Source organism: Drosophila ficusphila, unplaced genomic scaffold, assembly GCF_018152265.1.
Source record: "Drosophila ficusphila isolate 14025-0441.05 unplaced genomic scaffold, ASM1815226v1 contig_106, whole genome shotgun sequence".
NCBI lineage: Eukaryota > Metazoa > Arthropoda > Insecta > Diptera > Drosophilidae > Drosophila > Drosophila ficusphila.
The window spans coordinates 12,885,339-12,911,397 of record NW_025063993.1 but is presented as its reverse complement, the minus strand read 5'-3'; the positions used below and the strand labels follow the sequence as shown (position 1 = coordinate 12,911,397).

Here is a 26,059-nt window from a genome sequence, read left to right as displayed (position 1 = left end):
AAAGCAATGCATAAAACTAAAAAAAATTTCATTTATAAAATTATAGATATTAAAAAGTTTTCTTGAAAAATAACAAAGAATAAGAACGATTTTTGCATTATTGTTTTATTTTAAAACTTTGATGAACAACGACATTGATGTTTCCCCTCCAATTTACATCATAATAATGTGCCCATAGTTCTTGAGCTGTAAAATCCACCGGTACGTCGATAGTATCGAAAAAAAACATCGATTTTAGTTGCAGCTCTACACTCTCAAAACAAAACAAACACTTTTTTGCTTTTTCGTCTCTCGGATCGTTCGGACGTGCTGCGCGGTATCGTCTGTGTGAGTGAGTGAGTGTGCGTGAGTGGAGCGGCGAAACAGCACAATTGAAATTGAATCGAGTTGCGGCAGTTTTATCTCCGGATTTCAGGGGGATATAATAAAATATCTTGATCTATTTACAAACAAATCGAAGTGGAATGCAATGCCGCACACAAGTGCTTAGAGCGGCGTGTCTGTGTGCGTATGTCACTCTCTCTTCGAAATAGTAAACAAATTACGAATAAAGTTTACTGCAAGGCAAACAAAACAAATATTTAATAAATACAAAATACAAAGTATTCTTTAGTGCGTCTTTTTCGGGAAAACCGCCATAAAAGCAGCTACGCCGACGTCAACAGAACGCGTGCTGCAAGTGTGTTAGTGAGGCGTATACAAATATATATATACCAACAAATAAGTGCATATAAAGTGTACATAAGCAGTAAATTTAATTAAGTGAAATCCATATAGTTTTGTGCATGCAAAGTCGGAAAAATCAAAAGGAGTTCCGCAGCAGCAGGGCAGCGGCAGAGGCGCCACCGACTAACGGATTTTCACACGCGGGTAAGTTTTTCCTTCTTCTTTTTCTTGCCCCAAAACAGTGCTAAAATTTTCAATCCGCCAAAGAAGAAAAATTCAATACATATGTATGCGAGAGCAGCTCCATCTCGCTCTTTCTCTCTATCCAATTTAACCTCAACCGGTCTGCTGCTGCGGCGTCTCGTATGCATGTCGCCCATCTGTGCGTGGTTGTGTGTGTTTGGACAATGGAGGTCAATGCTTTAGCGGCAATTAAATAAGTCAGTCATTCAATAAAACCTTGATTAGGTTTGTCCTTTTTGTCAAGTTTATCATTTTAGTGAAGATTAAAAAAAGTAAATAAACTTTTCTGCGACATTGAGTATGCAGAGATAATTAAGAAAACTTATTTAATTGATTTCATATTATAATATCACCTAAACAATTTGCAATGTTAATATAGATTTTACACAAGATTTCAAGATGCTGTTGTTCCGCCCTCGACTGTGTCCATCTGCATAAGTGTGTTTGTGTGCGCTTGTCATTCGGCTCGTTAAAAATGCTCTGCCGGCGTCGCAGTCGACGTTGGCGGCTTCTTCTTTAACTCTCGCGCATTATTTCGCAAAGCTCAAAAGCCTGCTTTTTCTACTTCTTGTTTTTGTTTTTGCCTTTCTTTCTTTTATATTGACAATTTTTACAGCTTTTATTTGTTGTTGTGACGCCATGCTTAGGCGCTCGTTTCAGCTGCTGCTATTTTTTTGTTGCCGTGCCGCTCGACCGGGTTGCCACGGTTTTTCTTTTTATTTTCGGAAGGGGTTGTCGCCGCTGCTCGTTTATTTTTTGTTATTCCGTTATCTATACACACATTTATCGCTTATGAATGAATGGTCGGTTGGAGGGGTTTTATTTTTCCCGTGTTAATGAACTTTCCCTGTTTCCTAAATATTCTTTTATTTAGTTTGGCTAATTACCCGCACGCACATTTTGCGCTTTGCAACACTTGTTAATGCCTCGAAAATTACCCCACACACAATAAAATGCACTTGCTTCGTAAACTCTCTCTCCCATTCGGTGCTCTCTTTTTTTGGAGCTTCCCCAATCTCTTTCTCTAACCCCCGCATACGCATTTTTCGGCAAAGTTGCATGCTCCAAAGTACAAACACACAGACAGCCAAAAACCACCTTGCTGGCTGTCCCGCTCCCACACAATCGCACACAACACGTACGCACTAAAACCCGGTTCGTCGTTAGTTTTAAACTTATTTTGGCATTCTTTATGTGCACTGCATTCTCGACGTCTCGTCGAGTCTCCCCATCCTCCTCCGCCTCCTCTTTGCACTTCTTCTTGCCTCTGCTCTCTCTTCTCTCTCTTTTTGGTCTCGATTTTACGACCCAGACCCGCATTTCTAGCTGTTATTGTTGTTGTACTGTAGATGCAGTTGTAATTGTTGTTGTTTTGGGGTGCAATGTGGGGAAACTAAAATTTGAACCAGTTCACTGTGGATCAGGTCAAACCCAAAAGTTTGGGGAGTGCAATTTAGACTTTGATGTTTTCCAAAGGAAGCTAGGAAAAAATTGAATTGTTAAAAACTCGATTATATATTTAAATAATTATTTAATATGTAGTTGCCTAAATATTAAAAATAGTGTTCAAACAAACATAGTATTAAAATCACTTACTTTTAATGGCACTCGTAAATGTCTGTTTATATGTAATGGCTTTAACAGGTGAACTTCGGCAACAAGGTTCCTTAACAAAAATGGAATGCATTAGCACCGATTTTAATAATTGATTTGCTAAACTATATAATTATAAGCAAACCAGCTAATTTCGTACATTTTACCGAAACAAAATGTTTTATAGACCAAAGATCCAATAAAAAAGGAAACGTTAATTGAAAGGAATTAAATGCTTGGCAGCTTGGAACTAGAATGCCCGGTTCTAGATTTATCGCTGTAGCTTTAGCGTTGTTACCTTTGTTTGTTGCCGTGTCAGCTCAACACAGGTACCCCGCACCCGCACACACAGACATCGATTTACCTGCGTTTGCAGGTGAGTCTGAGAGTGTGTACGTAACTTTTGCTTGTGTGTGTGCGTGAGTGAGCGTTTTGGGGGAGCAGCTCGATAGCCGAAATTCTCTTTTCGACTTTTCGTTTTTTTTGTTTGTGCAAGTGGAGCAAGAAAAGTCGACAGCTTAACGCTGTGAAGTACCACTCTTCCTTATTTCACCTTTCTCGAACCTCTTTCCTCAAATTGCGGAACCTAGATAGCCTGCACTTGTTATTGATAGCAAAGATTTTCCTCTAATTTGGGTTATAGGGGGTCAAAAGTTCAATCAAACTCTTTTTGTTTAGTAACCATAAACAATCAAGGCATTTGATCAAAAGGTAACACCAATTTATGCTGTCACAAAAACATTTTACCTCCTTTAGTTAGTAATTGGTTAAAAAGATGTTAGTTTTAGTTGAGTTGTTCGCTCAAATATTTAATAGTTTTTATACAATCTTCCACAAAAATGGATATAAAAATATAAATCGGACATAAGTGGAATACATTTTTAGTTGTCCCTCAAGGCAAGCTTCTTTAAAATAATTCGAAGGTAACAAGATTGGTGAAGCCCTTTTAAAATAATATAAAAATCGATTCGAAAAAAACTATACTTTTTCTTTTTCCTATTTCCAAATTTTTAGAAAAACTTTCGCTTTGTAAAAAACTATTTGGCAGCCCTTCCAAAGTTTTCTCCATCCAACACATAAAGCTGCTGTAGAGTAACCATTTATAGATAAAAACTGAGATGTGTGGGTGGTAATGCCTGTTTTTTGGTTGGAGCTCCCTGCAATGCATCTGGGGCTGTTTTCTGCCGATTCCATTTGCATTCCATGGAACCAAACATATTGCAGTTGTTTTCTATTTCGTTTGCTGCACAAGTAAAGCCCCCCATTTACTACACCCATGGCAATCCTCTATGTACAGCTTACAACAACAAAGCATCGCAAGCCGAAATGCAGTTTAAAGCGCAACTAAAACTAAACAGAGCTTTCCACTCCAAGTGGGTGTCTCTAAAAGTGGGAGGCCGGGTGGGGGAGGTGGATGGGGGGTGTTTTGGGGCTATATACGTGTATCTGCACTGTATGTGCGAGTGTTTGTTCGGTTTTCCATGTATGGAATGGAGTGAAGTGGATTTTATATCAAAAGTACAGTCGCTTATTGCTGCTGTTGTTGCTGTATTTCATAGTTCGTAGGTATATATGCACATATAGGTACATAAATTGCATGTTCATGCTTCAATAGTTGCATGCAGCGTCCGCAGCATTGTTGTTTTTGGGAGGGAAGAGGCGTTGTGGGGTGGGTTGGGTGAAAAGGGGGCTTTTTGTAGTACCTAAACCTAAGCCGATGCACCAAACTAAACTCTCTGTTGACAAGTAAAACAAAAGCCCAGCTGCATTGGCAACAACCGGGGAGAACAATGAATCAAAGTCCGCAAACGATTCAAGAGCGATTGTGATGGCGATTACGATAACACTAAAAAACGAGAGAAGATTTTGCCATTTTTCGATAAAAGTAATGGCATATTCTTAAACTTAAATAAACTCAACAACTTAAGGTCTTTAAAAACTGTGACTGCTTTAACTAAAAAGATTTTTAAAAGTAACTTAAGCCAAGAAAAAGTACCCACACCATGATTTCAACTTTTATTTGGCTTTCCCTTTGCTTCAAAATGTATACATTAAGTTTTATGCATATGTTATTATTTCTCAACTAAAGATATGTAAAAAGCTTTCCAAATAAATAAACAATAATTCAAGCAATTCGATCAGACCTTTAACTTGCAACTCTAAGAATTTTAATAAAATCTCCAGTAACATGAAAAGGGTCAGAGGGCGAGCGTGTTCAGCCAAAGGAATTCGTTTATTGTTTGGATTTTTCCAAACTTTCCACCTTAACCCAACTTACCCAAACCAATTTTCCGCACCTCCATTTACTTTCTGAGAGTTTTCCTGTCTCTTTAGTTGTTTTTACTTGTACATATATATATTTTTTATGGATCCCCTTTGTGCTTTCGGGCCCGAGTACGAGTGGGTGGTTTTAACTTTGGCTCTGCTGCTCCTGAAAAAATCGATTATGCGGGACCAAGAAGGCCACGCTACTTAAAATTTAAAGCAGACAGTGAAATAACAAATTATTACAAGGGATTTGCAAAGTTCTTCGTCTCCATACATGTACATATTAAAATGCTAAAAGGGATTTGGAAGGCGAAAGGTTTCTAGTTTGTTTACCAGAAATTTTATTGATTAAATAGGCAGAAACTCTGTCATAAAAAAAATGTCACGTAAATCGTGAAAGGAAAAAAAGCGAAATTAACTTATTGATTTTGTAATAACTTCTGTTATTTTGGTATTTCAATGAAGTTTTCTTTTGGGTTAGGGTTTCTCGCAAGCTTCCGCTTATGTATAAAACTTTTTCGGCATTTACAGGAACAACAACAAGAACAACAACAATAAGAAGAAGAAGACAACAACTATGGCAATATGAGAAGGCTGCTGCATTGGGTGGGGGTTTTATGGGGGGTTTCTGTAGGTGGGTTGGCTGGGTGGCTCGGTGGGTTGATGTTGGTTTTTTCGAGGGGGTGACAGAAGAGGAGGCGAAAAAGAGAGAGGAGCTCTTTTGGGCCCTTTCCCCCTTTTGCGTTTGTTTGTGTATCGGGTGGCGTTAGTTGAAATGCAGACGTTTTGCATTGTTGTTGTGGGTGGTCCTGTTTGGGGGTGGCTGTGGGTGGTGCTCGGGTGGTCTGCGGCGGCGGCTCTGTGGCTGTAAAATGCCCCGAAACGGTACAGCTGTGCATGCACATGTATATAAACACTCCGCACACACACTTATACACACGCACAAACACACAGAGAGCGAGCGAGAGCGAGGAGCATGCAAAAACAGATACATATACAAAACAGGACACGGTGTGGGTGGGGGGATGACGGTGCAAAGGGGTGGGGATGGGGTGGTCTAGGGGGCTTTGTAGAACGGCATGACAGGGTCTGCTGGTCTGGTCGCCTGCTTCCTTCCTCGCATAGTTCAAGTATGCATATAATATCCGGGCTCGTCGGTCCCCGAAAACGAAGGCAACAACAACAACAAGAAAAACAAGAGCAACAGCAACAGCATCATCCGATGGACCACCATCCCCCCGATCCACCACCAATCGAAAGCCTACGCACAGCTGTGGTCGAAATTATAGCGAATGCCATCCTTCAGATTGTCAATCTTGGCAAATTCAATCAATAACCATAAACACGAAAGTTCGCCAGAAATCTTCAAAGATTCAAAATCACATAAAAGGGTACCTTGAAGTTTTTTTTGAGGAAGAGCTTTACTTATCAGATTTAACTTTTTTGTATATAAATTATTTCCCTGCAAATTTAACTAGTTTATTTTTATCATGAGTTGTTAAACTTTTATCGAGCAATACATCAATCATTGGTAACTTTATCTTTAAGAACCACATCGCCTTATCAAAAATCTTTTGTTTTACAATACAAAGAAATCAAAACATTGCTAAGTAATATTTGCTAACTCTGAAGAGCAACATTTAAACCGAGAGTGTAACATTTAGTCATAATATTGGCCGTAGTACGTATAAAAGAACCGCAAGCAACCTCACTCTTTTTAGGTGAAAGATAACAAGGTTTTCGTAATTTACGGACAGGGTATTTTGTGTTATTATTTTGACACCAGCTGTACAGTGGTGTAGGGTGGTTTCAACTGCAGGGGGGTCACTGCGGTCGGGTGGTGGCTACGTCCAATGTGTTGTGTTCGATGTGCTTGAGTGGATTTCCTACCGTGTTCGGGTGGCCATCCTGTGGGTGGCTTCACTCTCCCGCCTTGTGGAATCGACTGGCACAAATGTGTCGCCGCGAATGTGTGAAGCCAGCCGCCTTTCCGTCGCCCTCTCTCTTTCTAGTCGCCGGCATCCTGGGAATAGTTGCGTAATCTATGCGATGATATGCCTATACCATTGTATATCACTGAACTTCCTGCTGCTGCAGGTTGGAAGCGAATATGGTTTATTCGTAATGGGGTTCGGGGTCATCTGTGTGCCCCCCCATATATGCAAATTTCCACAATTTGTAATCCCGAAAATCCGAATTTGTTGATGCCGCACTCGTATGGTTTGTATGTTGGACATGAAACCTCGGACGGGAAATTAGTTTTAGCCACATAGTGACCCAGCAGCAACCCTATCCCTTCTTCTCTCTCTCCCTTTGCATTCGACCATTAATATATTACGCAATTTTAATGAAAATGCCAACGACGGCAATGGCAATTAGCGCAAATATCATCGGCAGTTGGGGGAAATTATTTTGGAAGGGGCTTTTGGGCACCTCAAAATTCAATATTCTGCAATTATTTATGGAACTGGCTTAGTTTACCAAGACCACCGAATATCGAACTATAAATTGCAAGCGCAACTGTACCACCCACCTGCAAATGCAAACGGCTGGTGAGTGAGTTATCCTAAGCCAAGGGAGATGGGGAGTTGGGTGGGTTTTTCGGAGCGGGGGCTGTGGAATTTTAGGGTGGAGTGGGCAGGTCGCCACTTCGATTTTGCGCGTTTGGCAATTATGTGGACATGTGTCTTGATGCGCCGCCTATGTATATCAACATATATATATTTATATATAACAGTTCAACTCCTATAGCCTCCAACCACAAACATTAATTTCAGTTTTGAGAAGAAATTGAGGAATCGATCATACCCAAATTGGGACTGGACTTACTGATTTATTTATCTTTTGTCTTATTTTTAAAAAGTTTTGAATAATTTGTAACTAGACCAACAAATAAAGAAGCAATCTCTTTAGACTTATGAATTCCTTTGAAAATGCCTGAATGTAATGTTGTAAAATTACGTACTTCATAAAAGTACGCATGTTTTGGAAATGTTCTTCAAATTCAAGCTTATATAAATGTATCTAACATTTATAATTAAAATACTTATATATGTATGTACTTTTCTGATACCTTTTAACATGTTGGTTTTATGAGGAAGTGCTTTTTAGCGGTTTAACGTCATGGAAGTTTATAAGTTATAATGACATTTGTTATTGCATTTTATTGTGCAGTTTTTTAGGCGAATTCCAGTTATGGAAGTTTGACTGTATGTTTTGTGGGGATTTATATGTGTGCGAAGGTAGCGACATCTCCGCCCCATATAGCACCCCACCCGATTTTTCGGTCATAGTTTTGTGCCACCAGAAACACGCCCAAAACCAAAGGCAATAACAGCAACAACAGCAAACCAGAGCAGCTGCCATTAATGGGCGGGGGTGAGGGTCGAGCCACCCCCAACCCCTCCCGCTCCACGTATCTGCCACCAACCCCCTCCATTTTCCCCGCCTACCCCGCTGAAGAGTTGCCTGCATAAAATATTTCTAGATACACATTTTTGTGTTAGGGCAAAAAGCAAAAGGAGAAGCAAGCAAAAAAAAAAAAGTTACCCAACACACAGACAGGCGAAAAGGGGGTGGGGGTTAGGGGGTCGCGTGTGGGTGGCGCCGTTGGGTTGTGTTGCTATGTGGGCATAACCCCGCCCCCCGTGGGCGGAGGCGAAAAGAACCCAGACGTAAAGGCTTTTTTTCACTCTCCTTTCCTTCCTTCCGCTTTTTAAAGTCTCGTTTTAAAGGTTCGCGTAAAGTTTTTAGAACAGCAGCCGCCCACTTTGGCTTTTCCCACCCCCTTTTTAACGGATTTTCTTTCCCTTGGTGAACCGCATTAAGTGAAGTAACTTGTCGAATCTGTTTTTCTTCTTCTTTTTACATAAGGGTAGTGTTGTATGCTTAGAAACTACGCGAAACTTAAGAACCCTTATTAAAGCGATATTTCTTACTTAAAGATAATTCAATAAAGATATTCGATGATTAAGTTTTTAGAACATTTCTAGAAAACAATTGTGCCTACATGGTATTTCTTTTAATTATTAAATTTATCCCCAAGCTTCTTAATGATTACCTACTAAAACTTCAACACTAGGCATTGTTTTCAAGGCCGAAACAAAATACAGCTAGGGCTAAAAAGAAACGAAGAATAACCGGTATCTTTTGGTCGTGAAGCTTAACTACAATATACATGTTGTTCTTCCTTTTTGCGTTGTTTTTTGGTGGTGGAAATTTGTTGAAAAGTGCGTGGCATTTGCAGGTGAAGGGATGAGTGGGTGTTTTGAACCCACAAATGGGCGGGGCAGTTGGAAATGCCACCCACCATCTGCTTATGACAACCCAGCTTATTTCTGAAAGCACATTCCTTACCAATCGTGCCAAATTACTTTATTTTAAAACCATTATATAAACATAGTTGCTTTTTTAAGGGATTTTGCGAAACATTTACTTTGGTATGGCAAACATTTTGTGTGTTTGGTGCCAAACTTTTCCTTTGTGTTGGCATATTTTGCTGTTGATCCCAACTCAGTTTTTAAATTGTTTCTTTTTCTTCAGCTTTTTTGTTGTTGCTTAAGCTATTTGGTGGCTCTTTAATTGCCTGATTAGCTGTCCCGATGCTTGCACACACAGCTGTACATAATGACCACTATATAGTATATACCATATATACAAAAGTAGAACCCAAACGGCGGAATATGAGTGTGTGTGTTGCGTGTGCACACACAGGCAAACATTCCATGCCATGTATATAAGGCGGCTCTCTTTAGCTTCCCATCTCTCTCTGTCTCTCTTTTTGTATCGGTCTGTCGCCTTCTCTCCCCGATTCCACCTATACCCCCGCCCTCTCTTCTTCCGATTCGACATCTTGGGGCTGCTGCGCTTCGGTAAATTATAATTTATGCACATCCCGATGTGGTTAACATTTTTTAATGGCCGAATTTTAAGCACTTTTGAAGAGTTGGAAAGCATGTGTGCCTATAGAAACGTTTAAGTTGTTTTATTAAAAACCTCACTCTTCACGTGTTCCTAAGAAAAGGGTTATTTGTGTACTAATTTCGCAGTTTATTTGCTTTAATTTTATATATTTTGTGAACTAGTTAAATACTTCGTGTCATGGGATTAATACAATTATATAATGTATAATAAAGAATTTAACGCAAACACAATTGGTTTGAATCTTCTAATTTTCCGATTTCTTTTCATCCAACCGATCAAATGTTAAAATATGTTATACTTTGCTTTGTTTATACATCTACATACATTATTTTTCGTCTTGCAGTTTTTTGCTGCTATTTAAATGGGCAGCTGTCAGCTGCTCTTCCTCTCTCTTTCCCCCACCCTCTCGCTCTGTCATTTGGTGCCTCTCAATTTCATTTAGTTTGTGTTTGGTTTTTGTGTTTTTGGCCGCTTGAGGCAATTGACCGTTTAAATGGCCTTTCTACCGATTGTTTTTGAAAATGTTTCTTATTCGAATCGGTTTATCTTGAAAAGATGCAAAAGAATCTACCGGAAAGGAAGTATGTATGTAGTTGCAACTTCAATTTTCATGACCCAAAATTTAAGAATTATCAGACGAATTTATAAAATATGGTTAAAAACTTTTATCTTTTTAACATACAAACTGTGGATAGTCAATTCTTTTGTAGTTTTTAAAATCATTTCTTAACACACCTTATATTTTGACCTTGATTACTGCATGTTTTTGATTTCTATTTTTATGTGTTGAAAGTACTTAATTGCAAATGCCGAATTGTGAAACTCGTTAATGGCAATGGTTCTCTTTATTCTTATGTGTACTAAGGTTAAATGGTATATACTGTACAAAAGATAAAGCGCTGCTGTAAACAGCTTGCGAAAACTTACATCGATTTCCTTATTTTGCGCTGATTTTTCATGGTCAGCTCTTGCTGACTAATTGTTTTAAGCTATCAACGATAATTATTGTTGGCCAACAAACAAGAAGAAGAAAACCACCAGGCCAATTTGGTTGTTTGCTGACGATCATTTCACTCAAGAAAAAAAATTATAAAAAAAACAAAGGCAGACGGCTAAAAAAAAGTGGCAAAGCTGCTTTTTTGTTGTTATATCTTTTGGTTTACCTTTTTTACCTGTTTATTTTCAAAGTGCGCCATCCCGCTCACACGCACACCCAGCTACTAGTACATATGTTTGTCTGTATGCTGGCCATACTATATACCCACCTATATAAAGAGAGCGAGAGAGAGCGCGAAACACGCGCGCGAGCTCGTTACACGTCATTAAGTGCAAAAATAAGAACAAGCGCATAAAAAAAAGAATTGTGCCGCACATAGAAGGCAGCGACTAATACTAGTTTTAGTAGCAGTCACTAGTGCTTGTATTAGTGCTTGCAGTTGCAGCATCACTTAACTCGTTACCGTTATTAAGCTGCATCCAGCGATTTCTCTTTTTATGATCGGGTTCACCGACCTTGAACACTATTTTATTTGCCAAGATCAGAGAGAGATCAAGCAAATTCGCCAACGAAATTCTTTTAATATTAAAATTGGCTACCGCAAAAGTTTATAACTTTATACATATCTTACTTTGATATCTAAGACCGAGTCCATTTCTCAAAATGCTATAGAAAATATTGCAAATTAGTTGCCAATGTTTGTTTGACTAGTCTGAAATGAAGTTCAAGGGCACTTTAATTATTTGCATATACACATTCATAAATACTTAAATGTATACACATAAATGTTTATAATGCATAAATCAAATGCCTTTTTTAAACCGTATACGTGGGTCTTCCCGTTTCAGGGAAAAACTTTTGGTCCGCAATAATCTTCATTTTATTTACAGTACTAAAATAAATCTGTAGACCTATCACGCTTGGGATTAAGATGAAAAACTCTGAATCAGCCTAAACAACAGTCAAATTGAAAGTATTACGTACTCTCAGACCCTAAACACATATGCTTATATACTTGGTCCGACCGTGTATGTGTGTATGTATGCATGTAAGTGTCGCCCTGCTTATCAGCTAGAGAGCTAGAAAAAATGTTTTCTCTTTTTCCATTTTTTTCGCTGACATTTATTTTTATACGCCATGCATATGCACAGACAGTTGTACAATACTTGGACTACATATATTCAATCGTACATGGCCATGCAAACTACCATGCAGATCCAAAGGGTTCGATTTGCGAAATACCCAATCTTGAGAGTGGGCATTTATCAGTACTTCGACTCTATGCAGGAAGTGACGTGGCTCAGATGTAATTATGTATGTCGCCAGGTTTGAGTAAATAATCAACAGTGGTTGCTTAATAAATCGGAAGGGGTTGATTGGATGCTTGAAATCATGATACCGATAAAAATGTTTTGATGGGTAGGATTTAACTTAAGTTAAAATTTAACCGCTCCGTTCCTAAAAACCCATGGAGCCATAACTTTTGTTCTTAAGTATATAAGGCAATTATATCATAGGTAAGCTGTTTTCAGCGACTAGAAAGAATTTCTTGAACTGAAGAAAATATGTATCTTAAAGGTTTTTAAGTCGGACGGCCCACTGTAACAGCATACATACCCTTATGAGTACCTACTCTATACACACCTTATGTGGATTGATAGGCGGCTTATATACCCCTCGGCTACCCTTGACAGAGTGCACAATGCAAGACTTTGGGACCTGTCGCCGAGCATGCAGTTTACAGGCGAAAAACGCGTGCTAAGATACAATTACACGCTAATATGTGTACATAGAAAAAAACAGCATTTGCATATTTAAATGGGCCCCTATATAAATACACTCTATATACATACATTTTTATTCGTGGTGGTTAGTTCAAGGCTAAAGTTTATTATTATTGCATTGGCCGAACTGCTGCGCGTTGGCAGCTTTGATAAGCCTATTTATAGAGTGATATTTACTTAATTATACTAATGGCAAACGAAACTGAAATCTCACCGAGAAATTGAATGAAATTCACAAATATTTCGTTTTTTTCGCACTTATCGTACTATGTCATAAAAAAAAGTTTAGGCTGTGTGTGTGCGAGAGAGAAAAGTATCGGCTAACTGGTTTTTGTTATTTCTTTTCGGGGCGCTGCTTTTACGCGTTACTTTTCGGGGTTATTCTTACCGCTTCTTAACGTTTCTCTCTGATTTCCATTTTCATTCCCATGCAGCATTCAATCTTTGTTTTGCCAACCAAAAACAATCGGAAAAAGGTAAAGCACAAAGCCTAAAAATAGCCAAAAAAACAAAAAACAAGAGAAAAGCATAGCAACGCGTTGGTAATTTGCTTGATTAAGTGGAATTTTTCCAAAGCATTCGAAGTGCAGGCGTCAATTGCTGGTCGAGCGAAAAAAAAAGAAAACAAAATAAAACCAGGAAGCCAGAAAGAATTAAGCACGCTGAAATTTTAAATGTGCCAAATGCAAATGCGTAATGATGTACGCTACACAGGGTGAATTGTGAATTCTGAATTGTAATAAATAGATCGGTTGCCTTTTCGCCGTTTCTCAGCCAAACAGTCAACGGCCACCGAATGCCATAAAATACATGCTCCACACTCGGCGGCAAAATGGTAGGATAAACTTTTTTATTTCTCCTTGGCAAGCCAGAGACTTTGTTTTTCATTTAAAATGTTATTATCTGCAAACAATAAATATGTATCTTTTGCATTACTGCAGTTTGTGCAGTTTTACCACATTTAAAGAAATTAATAATTAGAAATTTATAGAACAGACACATTTGTTGGTTTAAGACATTAGTACAAAAGATCGGTAAAATATTACAATTAAACAATTTAAGGTGAGGTTCCTTGCCACTCAACGTCTTTAATCTGTTAGTAATTAAGATGAAAGCTTATCCCCAATTTATTGACCCTAGTTGTGCTAACATATACACACACATATATCCAAAAAGAGGGAGGGGGGCGCATGGTTGGATAGACAAAAGCAGAGACGGTGACGTCGGCAGCGCTGTGGCAGCGATGTCGGCAGAGTCGGTCGGGCGTTTGGTTTTATATACAAGTTGAACCCATTGCCTATGTGAAATGCGGGAGTGTGAGTGGAAAACATACACATTCATGGATGGGACTGCTTATGTACAGAAAAAGTAACAACAACAAACAGCAAAGACGCAACGTAAAGAAGAAGAGTAGGTGGGCAATTGCATATTTCGCCATATATATTTCCAATCAAATATTTATATATAAATATGGTATATATGGATGTATATAGACACTACCTGCGCAAATGGGCAAAACTGCAACTTGACATGATATGTAAATTGTTTAAGTTTTCTTTGGTTAGTTTATTAACCACTGATTTTTAAAGGGACTGCCTTGCAAAAGAAACCACAACTTTAAGTTTTGTAGCTACGTTCTTTGATTTTATTTGATATAAATACCTAGTTTCTTAAACTAAGATGTATGGTTTAAGTATCTTTGACTTAAACTTTAACTGTAACCGTTGTGGGATACTTTCTCCATCTCTTTTGCACATCTGCTTATCTCTGGGAAACAAAAAAAAATGTGGTATAAAAAAGTAAAGCCCTGTGCTTTTTACTGCGGGAGGCGAACAAAGCATTAAATGATGCTTTGGCATCGGCTTCATCGCTTCATCTTCTTCTTATTTTTTCTTCTCATTCACAACAACAACAGTAAACAAAACCAGTTTGAAAGTCATTAATTTTTAGCTTGTCTTTGCATTGTTGCTATTGCTCCTTATGTATTGTATTTACTTTTTATTTAGTTGGCAACACTGGTCAAGAGCACCAAGAAAAAAAACAGCTGCTATGCACCCTCTCCAATTAAATTTTTTAACTTGCCAATTACTAAGCACAGAGTTTCGAAATGTGTGCATACTTAACTGATAAGCCAGAAAAAAAAAACAATTAAGAATGTGAAGAATCTGATCATATTTTTTGGTGTTTGTCATACAGTGCAAGCAATTAAGCAGTGCCTAATGTTCTAGTTAACCCATTTAGAACTTTTGGTTTTTTTTATGTATTCGCTGTTTTGAGTGCTGGCGAATTGCTCAATGTTTGCTTATCGGCTGTTATAAATAAACGCAATGAGAAAAGCGACGAGGTACAGTGAGCCGTTTGAGGGAAGTGTCATAGCGCACTTAAGTTGATTACACCGAATGGGAATCTTTTAACGAAAGCCCTTTCTAAAAGGTATATGAAAATACCCTAACCAAAAAACTAACTCTGATAAGATTAGTAAATTCTCACACAATTTCTGGAATGGCTTATTCAACTTCAAAGATATTTTTAGACAAAAAGTGGAATTATGGTAGATAAGAAAATTTTTATTTCAGAGCAATGGGAAATAATCAGCTAGTATCTTAGAATATTCTAGTCGATATAACTAATTTTAATAAGAATTTGTTATCAAAACTTGTCATCAAATATTTTATTTAAAAATGTTTCGCAGTTTTTACGTTGATTTCTATTAGATTTTAATGTTCAGCACATCCGATCAGTATACAAATACGTGTCAGTAAAATATATGTATGTAGCTATGAACTGTTTTACAGGAAGTTAATATATATATTTATTAAATGAGTAATAGGCATTCAAAAATGTATAAAATGGAATTATCAGTTTTCGCTCTAAGGTCAAGAGCATTGTTTCAGAAAAAACTTTGGTGATATTATGTATTGAAGATTTCGTCAGTTTTTGATTTGGAATAGATTTCTAGAGCAAGTACGCTTTTCACATATCGGTGCAACAACTGTTCGAACTCTTTAAATGCAATTCGATAGTTTTTCATAGTTTTCGATGACATCACTTGACTGCAATTGTCGAATTGGCCTACGTTTGGGTCTGGAATTGGAATTGTTTTGGGATTGTGTTTTGAGCACCCGTTGCACCACCCTCCCAATTGCGATTCCAAATCCCAGCATGGATGAGTAAATATGTACGAAGGTCGGTCGCCCCCCGCCCACTTCCACTTCCCCCACCCCAGACCCATGTACTACAGCAAGTTGTGCTCTTTCGCCAGCTCTCTCTCTTTTTCGCTCAGCAGCCAAGCAGAGACCCCCCACTCCACTCTACTAAGCCCCGTGCACCCCTCTCCACTCCGCCTATGTACAATGGCATAAGATATAAGATATGCGCATTTCTTATAATGTCGAACCGAAACGTGGCGAATAAATATGTTTGTTTGCTAAGCTGCGTCTTGCTTTTTAATAATTTTTAATGGTTTTCTTTAACCCGCGTTGTTTTCTATAATTTAAGGTGTACAATGTCTGCGGCTTACATAGAAATTGCGTCAAAGTCCTTGGGCTCTATTGAATATGTTCGTTGACAATCAATTTCATCAGAACGAATAAGACTAGTTACAAACATTTTTTTGATAGTGGATAATAGAGGACTTGAAATTAAGTCTTAGTAAAAGACAAAGGATTGTAAGGCGCTTATCATATCTAGATATTTATTGACAAAAATGTTCATATAAGTTACAAGTACAAGTGCCGTTCCTTAAGCGAAAACGGAAGTCAGGAACTTTTGTTTGAGGTTTCTTGATAAGATTGGAGTCTTATAAAGAATCATTTAAATGCAGTTTTCTCGTAAAAATGTATTACTAAGAAAGTTTGTGAGTTCATTTTCGTAAATCAGGCGGAAATCTTATGGCAATGAATCTTTATCCCACGGGTTGATAAGCAACTAATATGCAAATCGATGGAAGGTGGGGTTGTAACAAGAGGGTGGAGGTTCGGGAGGTGGTGCTTTTGGGTGGCCAGACCCCAAAAACCGCCGCCCGCTCCACTCTCTCACACTCTTCGATGTCGTCTCGCGTGTGTGCGACGTGCGCTCTCTTCTTCCATCTTTCTCTCGCTCTCCCGCTTCCTCCTCGAGCTCTCTCCGCACCGCACCGCGCGCTCTCTTTTTCTACCTCTCTCTGTCGCTCTCACCGCAGCCACAGTCAAACACATTTTGCTTGCTTTGCTGTTGCTCTTCGCTTTTGTTTGTGTTGTTGTTGCTTTTGTTGGTGCTGCTGCTGGCCGCGCTATGTACACAACTGTACTTTTGATTTAACCTTATTTCTTTTGCTTTTTTGCGTCGTCGTCGCCTGTCATTCGCTTCTAAGTGTTCTTACCCCTTCCACTTCCGCACTTTATCTTCTTTGGCCATTTATTACTCTAATATCGCCATCGGTCACTTTGATATTGATATCACTAATTTACTCCTGCAAAATTGTATCCAATTTGCATTTCCATAATTTAGATGTGTCAGCCTATATTGTATCTCTTCAAGGTGCCAACGACCCTTAAACTTGAACTTGAGCATAAGGTACACCAGGTTCCAACTGACCCCCCAAGATCATAAAGTATTTGTACATATATCCCACAACCCATTGTGAACTTAAGCTGAGCAGCTCACAAACGCTAATTGAAGTACATTTAGCGCGCTATTAAGCACAATTATAGTCATACAAATGCCAAACGTCGCAACAAATCGATAAAGTCTCTTTTCTTTCGAAGTCGGTTTGAGGTCAAAGGGAAAGAGGGTGGGCCAGGCTTTGGGGGATGGGGGCTGTGTGTGAGCGGGCTATCATCACGCATAATGGTCGCGAACATTAAAAAGCATCTATAAAAATGTAAAAATGTTTGCATTAATTTAATAAGAAAAAGCTGACAATCATCAGAGCACACAAGCTAACACACTTTAGCAAGCAAACATACACAAGTTCACTCTGTGGAATTAACTCTCATGCACAGGCCAACAAGTCACAGTGGGCATAGTCAGCCTAAACAATCGTACAATTCGCTACAGTTAGCAAAAATTAAACTCGTTTATTAGTGACTTGTTAAAGAAGCTATAATTTATAGATAGATTATATACATTATAATTTTCGTTATTTTGGAAATTGTGAAATAAACACAAGCCCAGAACATATTTATACAAAATATTAGTAAAGTTAATTCAAAAAAGCAATAACCAATTATTTTGATAAGCTTTTCACCACTGTACCTTTTTCGCTCGCTCTTATCGTTGCCCACTATCGCACAGCACGCTTTGCCACCTATTATCTTGTACACCCCGCGAATGCGACCCACTGTGCACTGATAGCGGGCAGCGCAATCTGATGACGACACAAGTGTCGAAAGTAACGAGACTCCGCCGACAGCCGACGCTTTAAGGGGCGGGGGAGAAAAAAGAAGAGCTGGAGGGGAAGAAAAAATAATAAAAAACGAACGAGTAAGCGTGCTCATACACTCGACTTACATGGTGTGTGTTTGTGTGCTAACTTTCAAAGCGAGTTAATTTATAGTACGTTGGGGACAACAATGTGAAGTTGTTTTATTTTTTATTGCTTATTTTGCCCAAGCTTTGTGTAATAATGCCATTTGATTCGCTTTTCTTCGGCCGGAATCTGCAAAAGTAGATACTTCTCGCAAAACTTGACTTTGTTAGGGTTGCCACCTGCTTTAACATATTTATTTTACGACCTACGTTTATATTACATTTTAATTGTGACGCTTATTGCTGCGTTATCGTTTGTTTCTTGTTAAAATAATTTTTATTGACTTTTTGATATTGTTTGTGTGTGCTTTTCAAAATCAGCAGCAGGTGAATGTTTGTCGTATTTGCTGTGCTTTGTTGTTTGTGCTTTAGTGCAGCTCAAGTTGCTTGAAAGGTTTATTCACCTCTCGCTCTCACGTGTCAGGTAGCTGTTGTTGGTTTGTGATTGTGTGCGCTTGTTTTTGCTGGTTTGGATATCTGCTAGTTGTTCTACTACTAAGTACAGTGGAGGTCGAGTAAAAAGGTTGTAAAGCAAAATTAATGTTGGCATACAACTTTAAATTAAGACTTTGAATACTAATACATACTACAATTTTTATAACATGCACTATAATTGAAATTTATAATTATCCCCAACTGCTGATGGGTTTTTGCTAGCGAGTTTTGACTGTCTTACAAGTTTCTCCTTCCATCGACTAGCTCGGTTTTCATGTAAATTTTCTTGTAGCCGCAAAACCAGCGGCTTTGTATGCGAAAATTTGTTAAATCGAAAACGTGACTTGTTTGTGGAAGATGTCCGAATCGAAAGAAATTTTTCGCTTTGGCGCTCTCTCACTCACACAGGCGCCCCAAATCCACTTACACTTACATATCTGCGATCAAATCAGATTTGATTTGTGATTTAGTGCAGCTTTCTCCCCTTTATTTTCTTTTCCATTTTTTTTTTCTCCTTGAGGGGATATATCGGTTACCCTAACAAGGTCGCCGCCTTAATAAATTGAAATCAGGATATCTTTATTATTTCCCAACACGGCAAAGGGAAAAACGGTGATACAGATACAGATACATTTAGGGGTTAGACAGTCGCACTTCCGCTTTCATAGTGTCGCCACGGAAAAGGAGAAGGAAAGAAAAACAAAACGGGAATAAAAATTCTGAAAAGGAAACCCAAATTCAACCCTTGGCAAAACACGAACGCCACAATATCCCCTTTCCATGACACGCCCCCTGAACCCCTATACAATATTTTTTGCATAAAACTCCTTTTTTATAAATAAAGTCATTTATAAAATAGCCAAGGGTGAAAATCCTCGACGTAATTTATTAATTTTACGCTAAAGAAATGACCAAAAATTTAATATTTGAGTATTAACACGATCCTATTCACAATTACTAAATAAAACATTATGAACCCCAAGTTTGCCATGTTGTGTCACCCAAACTAATCGATTTTCTGCCTTTTCTTTTTGCAGTTGACCAACATACAGAATCACGACGACGCGACGAGCGAAAATGGCCAAAATGGAGGTCGACGATGTGGTCGACTTGAGTTTGGGGTCCGGTCGTGATCCGGCGTTGACCATAACGCCGGCTCCGTCTCCGTCTCCGGCGGGTCTGAGCAATCGGGATCTGCGAGCTCTGACGGCGAACAACGCGGGCCTGACCATCACTCCATCTCCAGCGCCGACGACCAACAACGGCCCATCCGCCAATAGCAGTAGTAGCATCAACTCCAACAGCAGCACCACCAACAACAGCAGCAGTAACACCAATAGCTCCAGCGCAAACAGCGGCAGCAGCAATAGCGTCAATGCCAGTGAAGGAGTCGCTGGGGCGCCAGGAGGCGGATCAACCATCGGCGGCGGTCAGGATGAGAACAAGGTTCAACGGAGGGTCCTGCGACCGCGAACCGAACCCAAATCCTATGCCGAAGCACCGGACATTGTGTTATTACCCGCTCGCACCAATGGACGCCAGCAGAACGGGAACATAGACTCGGAGACGGATGACGAGGAGATGCCACTGTATGTGCCCATCAAGGAGCTGAGTCATGCGGAGCTCAAGGAGCGCGAGAAGAGTCTGCGGAAACTGCGACAGGATCTGCGCAACGAGGAGACCAAACTGATGCTGCTCAAGAAACTGAAGCAGTCGCAGCAGGTGATGAAGGAGAATCTGGTGGTGACACCGACCAGCGTTTCGCCCAACAATCCGCTGGCCGCCATTCCCGCCGCCCTCACCTCGAAGGGATCGCTGAGCGTGACGCCCACGTCGGCGGTGCCGCTGCCCGCCCACAGCAAGGGCAGCAGGAGCAGCTTAAGCGGCAGCGGCGGACCGGCAGTGAGCATTAGGTAAAGATTTTAATAATAACCTAAATATCAAGATTAAACTAATAATTGTTTTTTATTTTGCAGCGCCACAAACAGTCGAACGGGTAGCTCGAGTTCAGCGGCGGCAGCCGCTTCTGCAATTGCCGCTGCAGCGGCTGCTTTAAGCGGTCAACATCGCAACAGCAGCAGCAGCAACTCGATTTTGCCGCCGCCGAGGTCATCACTGCCAGCGGGAGCCACATTGGCCGCCGGCACCACCATCACGCCCGCCACCTCCTCGTCGCATCGGTCCAGCAATTTGCCGCCGCGCACCAACCTGCCGAATCTCACCATCACGCCCTCGGTGACCATCACGCCCACATCGGCGCCGCCCTCCAGTCTGAAACCACGCAATGTGAGTTATTGTAATGTAATCGTTGCCGTAAGCGCCGAGTTTTTTCACACCTTTTGTCCAAGAGCACCAAACACTGCTACTTACTCTCCACGAAAACAAAAGTTCTATGAAACAAACACCTTCCGAACACTGAACACCTACAAAAACTCACGCTTACCAACACAAAACAAATTGGAAACTAACATACTAATTAAACTAATCACAGCAAGAGCTACGAAACCTTGTTATAACCTCTTAACTTAATGTGAATTTATTTTAATTATGTTTCGAAAGTATTATATTTTCAATGCGACTTCCTAGATTTGTGTTTAATTTGTTCTTAAATTTTATTCTTATTTTGTATTTTACTCCTGTGTTAATCAACAAAAATGTATATAAATGATTATACTTGCTTTTATTGAAACTACTCGATAGTTTTTGTGGCCCAACACTTAAAAACAAGTTCAGAAAACTACTTCAACACTGCTAACTAACACTACTTACCTGTCAGTTCAGCCGAAGTCGGCCTCTGTATGAGGATTTTCCAAAAACCGAGGAGGCTTCGTGCAAGTGGCACTAAATATTCCTTCATTTATCGTATTCATTTGACAACAGCTAATCTCCCAACTACTAAAAACTTAACTTTGCTCTGTATTCGTATTTGCTATCCTGTAAAAAACATTAAAAACAAAAAACCCAACCAAATCGTTGAAACATGCAGCCTAATATTTCGGATAATTCGAAGGTACCTGGGACCATAAGCAATTCTGTTTCCATCACGCCGGCGCTACCACTCTCCCAATCGCATCAGAATCAGCACAACGATCAGAAGGTAATTACTCCAGACTGTTTTCTTAATTGTTCCACTATTAATTGAATTTATTTCTGTACAGAATGATCGCTCGACGCCAAGGGAAGATGCCCAGACACCTGCTCAAAGACAGGCGGCTGCTAAAATGGCCCTCCGCAAGCAGTTGGAAAAGACGTTGCTTCAGGTGAGTGCGAAAGTGCTTTAAATTGATTAAGAAACCTTGGTTTTATACTCGTGTTTATCTTCAACAGATTCCCCCACCAAAGCCACCACCGCCAGAGATGCACTTTATACCCAATCCCAGCAACACGGACTTCGTATATCTCCTCGGATTGGAAACCGTTGTGGACTATCTGACCGTCAACAAGAAGGCCAATGCAGTTGCCGCTCCCTTCCGTTGTGCCCAGTGCAAGATTGACTTTACGCCCGTGTGGAAGTGGGAGAAGCAGAGTATGTATATCCCTAGATCAAAATATTATAGAATTAATTGGGAATTAATTGCTTACTTACATACATACTTGGAAGCATTTAAATTCTTAAATAATCAACCAATCACCCAACTGATAGTCATAACTTATGATCGGTTCTCATTTTGTTGAACCAGAAATCGTAAATCTCCTTTTAAACAAACAATCTAATTCCTCCTTCTCTCTACTTTCAGCCAACAAAGATCCCAAGGTGATTTGCGAGCAGTGCGTCACGTCGAATGTGAAGAAGGCGCTGAAGGCGGAGCACACCAACCGACTGAAACAGGCGTTCGTGAAGGCGCTGCAGCAGGAGCAGGAGATCGAGCAGCGTCTGGCCAGCCAGAGCAGTCCCTCGCCGGTGGACAACCATGGATCGAGTGGCGGTGGCAATTCGCTGTCCGTGTCCGCGGTGACCAGCAACTCCTCATCTGCGCACCTGCAACGGGAACGGGAGCAGTTGCAGGCGACGCACGCCTCGGCGGCTGCTGCTTTGGTCAATTTGCCGCCGTCGGTGACGGTGATACCCACCAAATGCCAGACGCCAACGCCAGCGACACCGCGTCCAACGCCGCCGCCGCCGCAGAGTCAGGCCACACCGCCGCCTTCATCGTCGAGTGGGTCACGATCCTCGCGAGCGGCGGCCACGGCAGCAGCGGCCGCCATTGCCGCCCAGCAGGCGGGCATCCTCAGTCCCGGACCGTCGGCGGCGCATCACCACGAGGCGGCCAGCTCGTCGCGATCATCCCGCAACGATCGGCTCGACCACCATCACCAGTCGCAGCAGCAGCAGCAGCGGGATCAGCGGGAGCGGGAACAGCAGCGGGATCAGCAGACGCAGCAGCAACAGCAGCAGCAGCAGCAGGCCCAGAGCTACGACAAATACTCGGCGGCCACGCTGGCGGCGGCTGCTCATCTGAGTGCCCTTGGCGGCATGGGCGGGCTGAACATCAACAGCCTGGCCAGTCTGGGCAACCTCGGCAACCTGGGCAACCTCAGCCAGCTGGGCAATCTGGCTGCCTTGGGCGGACTGGGCAACTTTGGCGGCGCCTCGACGGGCACCAATAATCCGGCGGCGGGACTGGGCAACTCCTCGCCAGCTGCCACGGCGGCCGCCATGCAGGCTTTCCAGCAGCAGCTCTTTAGAGGTGCGTTATATTCCTTTTTTAAAAAAAATGATAAATTTATTTTTATACATTTAAGGATTATTATTAATCTATATTTTACTAATCTGTTTGTTCTTTTTTTTAGCTCTGGGTCAAGGTCTTGGAGGCAATCCGCAGCACATGATGCAGTTTGCTCCGCTTCTGTACTCTTACCAGATGGCAATGGCGCAGGCGGCACAAGTGGCAGGTGAGTTATGAATAAGATTAGTGTTACTAGATGCATAGAATGCATTCGTCATTGTACAATTTAATAACGTTCTCCTATCCTTTCTTTAGCCTTCAACAATAACAACAAGAAGAGCAGTTCGTCCTCGGGATCGTCGAAGAACTCGAGCAGTGCCAGCAGCATGGCGGATGTGCAGCGGGCGGCGGAGCTGCAGCGCCAGTATTTGCTGGAGATGATTCCGCCGCAGCAGCAGAGCGGAGCCAGCGGCAGTCGCCAGAACAACTGGAAGGCCTAAAAGGCCGCCACTAACCGTAGATTACAATTAACAAGAGCAACGTTAAGAACAGATGATGATGCAGCAGCAGTAGCAGCAGTAACAACTATTTTTATGGTTTAATTGATTAGGTAATTTTATGAGTTAAACAAAACGGATGAAACAAAAACAATTGCTAAGGAAACAACATCAAATATACACGTAATTATTAATTATGCTACTTGTAAACAATAATTAAACATAATTATACAAAACGAAAGAAGAAGAAGCAAAACCAAGCCGATCTAAACATAATTGTTAGTAGTTTCCTTTTTTGTTACCACTGCATTGAATATTTTAATTAATTTGCCAGCCAGAATATAGCAGCCGATAAATGAATGCGAAAACTTTTACGCTCCTAGTAATTGAATATTAAATATGAATAATATTGAATCCTAGCCAGTAAGAAGATTGCCCCGTTTTTCTAGGGGCACACACACACACACACACCATTCACATACCACCCCCCAACCCGCCCTCGCCACACCTTTTTGTAATTGTTAACCTTTTTTGGGAGCACCAGATGGGATTGCTAAACCTTATCGATAAGAAGGGCGCTCCCGTTTCGGTCTTATTCAACAATTTTGTCGTACAATTCGTTTAGTTTCTAGTATCGTGAATAAATCTATAAATATAAATATTATATTTTTTAATCAATTTTAAGCATATGCATAGTATTAGTTGTAAACAAATTTTTAGGGTATAATAAATTACGGAAAACAATTACACAAATTCTTGCATTGCCAGCCACAAAACAAAAAAAAAAAAAACACATAATCCAACACATCATAATCATCATCATTTCCGATATCAAATCCTCCACATGCCTTATCCATGTTACAGCTCCGATACGAAGTTAGTACTGTTATTTAGTTGAGACCGCCAGGGATCCAGCAACCATATAATAATACCACGATCGTCTCCCCTAGAACTGTTTGATTTTCTTTCGATTCAAATGCAAATATACATCGAAAACTTAAAGCTAAAAACCGTATAATAATTTGTACATATATGACATTTGAGGTATTCATCTTCGGTAAACCGAAATTTATATACTCTTCCCATTAGAAAAGAACAGATCTTCAGGTTTTTGATCCTCCATTGAAAGCGAGCTCTTCCCAAAAGAAAAATGGGGGAGGATGAGCTAAGCAGACATGAATATAATAATAATATTGACTGAATACTAGCATATACACAGAGTAGGAATCTAGGCAGAAGCAGAGGCTTGCATAAACCCTTAAACATACGAGGTAAAACATATATATTTTTGATTTATCGGACGGTAGTAGTTGAAGGTTTACATTCAGGCGAATCATTCGGAACACAAACCAAATTCACTTTGGGCATGCGAAATCAAAATGTGATCAAAATATGAAATTACAAAAAACGTAAAAAATCGAGAGTAAAAAGAAAACAATTAAATGGAAACGAGCAGATGAGAAGTTCATAATTATTATAAGCTAAATTAAAGAAAACTTAAAATGCATTGTAATTCAGTCGGCATCAGTTTCAGTGTGTATGTGTGTTTGAAATTCTATGCTAAATGTAAAACAGTATAAGAATATAACAGTTTTTAAACCAAAAACCAGTTGACTTTGATTGGGTTTAATTGGGTGTCCATTTACTAATATCCTATATAGTTTAAAATCTTGAATCATTATGAGAAGAAAAAGTTCATACAACTTATGTCATCCGGTAAAACAATAAAGTAGAAGGTAAGTACAAGAGCCATATTTAAAAATTTAAATTTTCGTAAAAAATATTCATTTGTAACTATTTGCAAATTGTAACGTTTTTTTTTTTTTTGTATATTGGAATTGTTTGGTTAAAGCAATATTGAGCCATCTGAAAACCCTAATTTGAAAACGGTAAATCATTTTAAAACATATTTGTGAATCAAGGCCGGAGAAACAGTTTTGAGTGGGGTGATGACCTCACAAATTTTCAATATCCCCCCCGCCCCTTTTGTTTCAAAATCATTCCAAATCATGATGAGGGAAACACTGTTGACATAATATAGGTAAGTATAAATTTTAATAAAACAACAACACCAATCAATCAAAATGCAACAGGTAAAAAAAACTATTTTAAATGTAAAATGTTAATTAAAATCCATTTAATATTAATGTAATGTTAATTTAATGTTAAAATTATGTTAATTTAATATAATGTAAATGTAATGTTAACTAAATGTTAATTAAATTAATATGGCCACGTCAGCGACAATGATAATTAATTATTTTTTTCGTTTTCTCGCACCTATAATTCCCAAGTGGTTCTGGCTGATTCGTAGTGGGATACCCCTTGATTTTGGCCAATTTCTCAGTTCTCCGGGATGACCGGCAGTTTCTCTAAGAAACTTTTTCCGGTCTCTGGAAGTGTGTGTGTGTGCGTGTGTGTTAGTGACGTGGTTCCAGAGTGGGAGAGAGTATCTGGCCAACTCCTCCTACTGGAGTC

At 39.9% G+C, this 26,059-nt stretch overlaps 1 protein-coding gene across 2 annotated transcripts; it reads left to right on the top strand.

Moving 5' to 3' along the window:
* The first annotated feature begins 271 nt into the window (after positions 1-271).
* LOC108089731 (transcription factor dcp-66) lies at positions 272-25,187 on the top strand. Of its 2 annotated transcripts, none has more exons than XM_017188113.2 (9): positions 272-870; positions 19,455-20,330; positions 20,394-20,703; positions 21,428-21,514; positions 21,576-21,677; positions 21,745-21,943; positions 22,155-23,105; positions 23,209-23,310; positions 23,400-25,187. In XM_017188113.2, exons 2-9 carry the CDS (start codon positions 19,495-19,497, stop codon positions 23,582-23,584), a joined length of 2,772 nt encoding a protein of 923 aa, XP_017043602.1. In that variant the 5' UTR covers positions 272-870; positions 19,455-19,494; the 3' UTR covers positions 23,585-25,187. The 2 variants fall into 2 exon arrangements, with proteins under 2 accessions (XP_017043602.1, XP_017043601.1); XM_017188112.2 differs by having other exon boundaries at positions 21,404-21,514.
* Positions 25,188-26,059: the final 872 nt, after the last annotated feature.

Coding starts and splice junctions, on each gene's coding strand:
- LOC108089731 (XM_017188112.2), top strand. CDS start 19,495: ATGGCCAAAATGGAGGTCGACGATGTGGTCGACTTGAGTTTGGGGTCC. Junction 21,515..21,575: donor ATCAGCACAACGATCAGAAG/GTAATTACTCCA, acceptor ATTTCTGTACAG/AATGATCGCTCGACGCCAAG. Junction 21,944..22,154: donor GTGGAAGTGGGAGAAGCAGA/GTATGTATATCC, acceptor CTCTACTTTCAG/CCAACAAAGATCCCAAGGTG.